This window comes from Phalaenopsis equestris, unplaced genomic scaffold (genome assembly GCF_001263595.1).
Source record: "Phalaenopsis equestris unplaced genomic scaffold, ASM126359v1 Scaffold000347, whole genome shotgun sequence".
NCBI lineage: Eukaryota > Viridiplantae > Streptophyta > Magnoliopsida > Asparagales > Orchidaceae > Phalaenopsis > Phalaenopsis equestris.
Genome location: NW_018164789.1, coordinates 49,157 through 53,609, shown reverse-complemented (window position 1 = coordinate 53,609; position 4,453 = coordinate 49,157). Strand labels below are relative to the sequence as shown.

General features: G+C 35.4%; 1 protein-coding gene across 1 annotated transcript; it reads left to right on the top strand.

Annotated features, from left to right (window-relative positions):
- Window positions 1-1,836: 1,836 nt before the first annotated feature.
- On the top strand, window positions 1,837-4,366 carry LOC110026067 (7-deoxyloganetin glucosyltransferase-like). Its single transcript, XM_020726850.1, has 2 exons — window positions 1,837-2,468; window positions 3,276-4,366. The coding sequence occupies exons 1-2, from the start codon at window positions 1,955-1,957 to the stop codon at window positions 4,217-4,219; spliced, it is 1,458 nt and encodes a 485-aa protein (XP_020582509.1). The 5' UTR covers window positions 1,837-1,954; the 3' UTR covers window positions 4,220-4,366.
- Window positions 4,367-4,453: the final 87 nt, after the last annotated feature.

Here is a 4,453-nt window from a genome sequence, read left to right as displayed (position 1 = left end):
ATTTTGACAAATACATGAGCGCTATTGCCACCCCAATCTGGCCCTTAGCCTGATACAACTATCAAATATAAATTTCTACGAACATAAACGATGTACATATTTCTATGACTTCCTCTGTTATAACAGATATAAAATCAAAATGTTATAGTTCAGGATAAAAGCAGTGCATTCTTCATTAGGTATAATTTGTATTATTCTCATCTAAAACAATAAACAGAAAACCACAACGATGACAGAAAAGAAAAGGTGTTTTAGAAAATACAAAATTGTGACTAAATATAATAATTTAAATTTAGTCAGCTGCAGTATGGAAACTAGTAGTAATTATAATTTCCGTCATAGACACTCGCTTCTCTGTTCTCAGGCTCTGTTTAACTAGCCGGCCACAAAAGTTCATTTCTTGGAGGGTGAAGTAAATGATTAATTAATTTTCTCCTTCGGCAACAGGCCGGCCACTAAATTAAATTTAAATATAAATCAAATGAAATAAATAGAAGAAATCAAAGATTGCTTCAATGGCGCCTTTCTTGCCCGCCAATTTACGAGCTGTAAACCGTCGGACCTAACTAAGCAGTGTGAAGCCAAAAAAAGAAAAAAAAAAAAATCTAATGCGGGATGCAAAATAATATATTTAACTATTTTCTCAGCATTTTTCATTTCGCAATTTTAAAATATTTCTAAGAAAAATAAATAAATGTCGTTGAAAAGATGTATTAAAATTAAATTATTTGAATTTGCTGAACATAAATTCCAAATAGCAGTGTTAAGAGAATAAGATAAATATATTATATTACATGAGCACATTCTTAAGAATTTTTGTTTCACTCGGTTATTAAATCCAAATTTATTTGGTGAAAAAATAATGAAATTTATTTGAGAACTACCAATTGCAGGAACTGCTTAATTCAATTCATGAAATCTCTTAAGAACTGCTAAGGGAGTTTTCGGTCTAATTAAGTCAAGTAAAACCTTGAAAATTAAATTTATTTATATAATTCGGTCTTTTAACTGAGCTCATAACCTAGACTAGTCTTTAAAAAAATCTAGAGACTTATTTTATGAAGAAAAATTTAGAGGAATCTAGAGCTAAATTTGAAATGAGTGATTGAGAGAATTCTAGAATATGTGATTAATGATTTTTGTAACGTGAAAAAGTAGAATATTCTAGTGAGTCGATAGTAGCCATTGGATTGAAATGTGTCGGCACAATCATGATAGGGTTATCACTAGTATAAATATGTGTGGCGTATCAAGAAAAAATAAAAAAATTTAAGAGTGAAATACAAGTGAGTTTTAAAAGTGTTCCTCCTCTTTTTACCATTCCTCTTCATGCCATAGCCTCTTTTCTTCCAACATAAGAAAGATAGAAAAAAAATTTCAGTGGATCTTGAGAATTAAGTTTGAGGAAATTTATAAATATAACACACTATTCATATGTATTTACATATCAAGTCTGTTATTTATTGTTAAAACCTCGCATGAAAATATGTTTTTTTTTTATTTTTGAAAAGATAAATTTTTTAATGCCACAATAAGAATTATGAATTTTTTTATTAAATAGAATATCAACACCGCACATGTATCATAATTATAAGAAACAATTGCCATGGCAAATTCAAACCAAACAAACAAATCAAAACAAAAACAGGACAAATTAAATAAACAAACAGCGAACAGACTGGCACAAAACTTCCTTAATATCTATTTTATAATTGAAGGGCTTCCATGACTTCGTCTGTGATTTGTTTGCTGACCAATCCAAAATAAACAAGTAAATAAATAAAAGCTATCAAAAAGTCCAATAAAAATGAAAAAATTGCCATTTGTTCTCAATTCAACCTCATTTCACTCTCTATATAAACGCAGCTCGCCATCTCTAAGAACTAAGAAGACGAGTCCTGGTTGAAAAATAGCAAAAAGCAAGCTTTTTTCAAACAATTTTCTAGAAAAAGAAATGGGTTCCCTCTCATCAAAGAAACCCCACGCCGTGTGCGTTCCATATCCAGCACAAGGCCACATGAACCCCATGCTAAAATTGGCCAAAATCCTCCACACCCAGGGCTTCCACATCACCTTCGTCCTAACCGATTTCAACTACCGCCGGATGGTTCGTTCGCAAGGCCCTGAGTCTGTTCAAGGACTTGCAGACTTCCGTTTCGCTTCCATCCCCGACGGCCTCCCATACTCCGACGAAGATTCTACGCAAAACGTTCCGGACCTCTGCGTGTCTACGATGACGACCTGTCACGGTCCCTTTTTGAGTCTTCTTGGTAAGCTCAATGAAGAGACTTCCTCCGGTGAACCCCCCGTATCTTGCATCGTCTCGGATGGGGTCATGAGCTTCACACTTGACGCAGCCCGCGAGCTCGGCATCCCCGAGATCCTTTTCTGGACAACCAGCGCGTGCGGATTCCACGCCTACCTCCACTTCCAAGAGCTTCTGGATCGCGGCCTCGTTCCTCTCAGAGGTACACGGATGAAGGAAATTTTTTCTTAATCGTGAAAATTGTTAATATTTTTCTAGATCTTCCGTTTTTATTGTTATTTTTTATAAATATTTAGTTATTGAACGAAATTTTTTTTTTCAATAATTAATAATTTTTAGAGGCTATTTGGTAAGAAATTTAATAAAATTTTAAAATTAAGATTTACATTAAAATTACAGACCACCCAATTTTTTCGTATATAGATAACTAACGCAAAGTTTGATACTTATATTAATTAAAAGAAGTATATTCAATTTAAAAAAGATAATGATATGAGTTCTGATGTTAATAATTTATGAAAAAATTACATATGCGGTGCTCAATTCTTATGTATTTATATGTCTCACACCCAAATTTTAAGTTTTATAAGTGGATTATAGAAATTCATCTTTTCATGCACAAAAAAAAAAAAATACTTTTATTGTGAAATACTTTTATTGTGAAAATCAAAGTGAAAATCAAAGTTTAAATATAGATAAATAATTGCATAAGAAATGAAATGTCTTGTAAATTCCCCAAAATTTGAATTAAATGCATGTAAATATGAATGTCTAGGTATTTGATGTGAAAATATATAAAACTTGTGTGGCATGTAAGTAAATTTCCCTAAAATGAGAATTAAAAAAAATACTTATGAAGAAATTGAGAAAAAAAATTAAATTTTATAAATCGGGAATTTAAAAATTAAATATAATTTTCTCCTTTAAAACTTAATCAGTTATCAAACAACACTAATGCTCTCTCTTTCAATTATCTTGTTACTAACTTTGTTGTGTTGTCTTGATGTAGATGAGGCCGACTTAAGCAACGGATTCCTTGACGCTGAAGTTGATTGGATCGATGGACTGCAAAAGGGCTTTCGTCTGAAGGACTTGCCCTCCTTCTGGCGTGTGACGGATCGAGAAGAAAAGATGTTCAACTATGTTCTGCACGAGACAAGCAGAGCATCCTTGGGCTCCGCAGTCTTGCTTAACACCATTGAAGACCTTGAAGTACCGGTCCTTGCCGCAATGCGAAAAATCCTCCCTGCCGTCTACACGATCGGCCCGTTATCAGCCCTTTGTCGGAGCACGATACCAAGCGACAGCCCACTCACAACCATTAGATTAAGCCTATGGAAGGAGGACAACAAATGCCTGGATTGGCTTGCCAGCAAGGAACCTCAGTCGGTCGTGTATGTCAACTTTGGAAGCATAACTGTAATGACAAACGAACAACTGATAGAGTTCGCATGGGGCCTCGCCAATAGCGGCTATCACTTTCTATGGGTGATCAGGCCCGATCTAGTGAAGGGAGATTCTGCCGTGCTACCTCCAGAGTTTCTGGAAGAGGTTAAAGACAGAGGGCTGATGACAAGCTGGTGCGACCAGGAGGAGCTGCTATGCCATCCGGCGGTGGGCGTTTTCTTAACGCACTCGGGCTGGAATTCAACGTTGGAGAGCTTAAGTGGCGGAGTGCCGATGATATGTTGGCCGTTCTTTGCGGAGCAACAAACGAATTGTTTTTATTCATGCAATGATTGGGGCGTGGGGATGGAGATTGACAATAACGTGAAAAAGGTGGAGGTTGAGGGATTGATAAGGGAGATGATGGCCGGGGAAAAGGGTAAGGAGATGAGAGCGAAAGCGGTGAAGTGGAAGGAGAGTGCAGCGGACGCAGTTAGTCAGCTGGGGAGCTCTTTTGTTAACTTGGAGAAAGTGATCAAGGAGGTGGTTCTTTCAAGCAGTTCGTAGGGCACAAGAAATTGGATTTGTGGAGGTTTACTACTAGTTCTTGATTACTGTACCTTTTTTTTTTGGCCTGGATTGACAACTGTTATTGTCAGGCAGCTATATCAGATTTGTACTAATACTTCAGAATCAAATTACTATATCAAAGCTTCTACGACATCTGTTGAAAAAAAATATGGAATTTTAAAGTGTATCTTGCTCCATATATATATATATATATATATATATATATTTGTG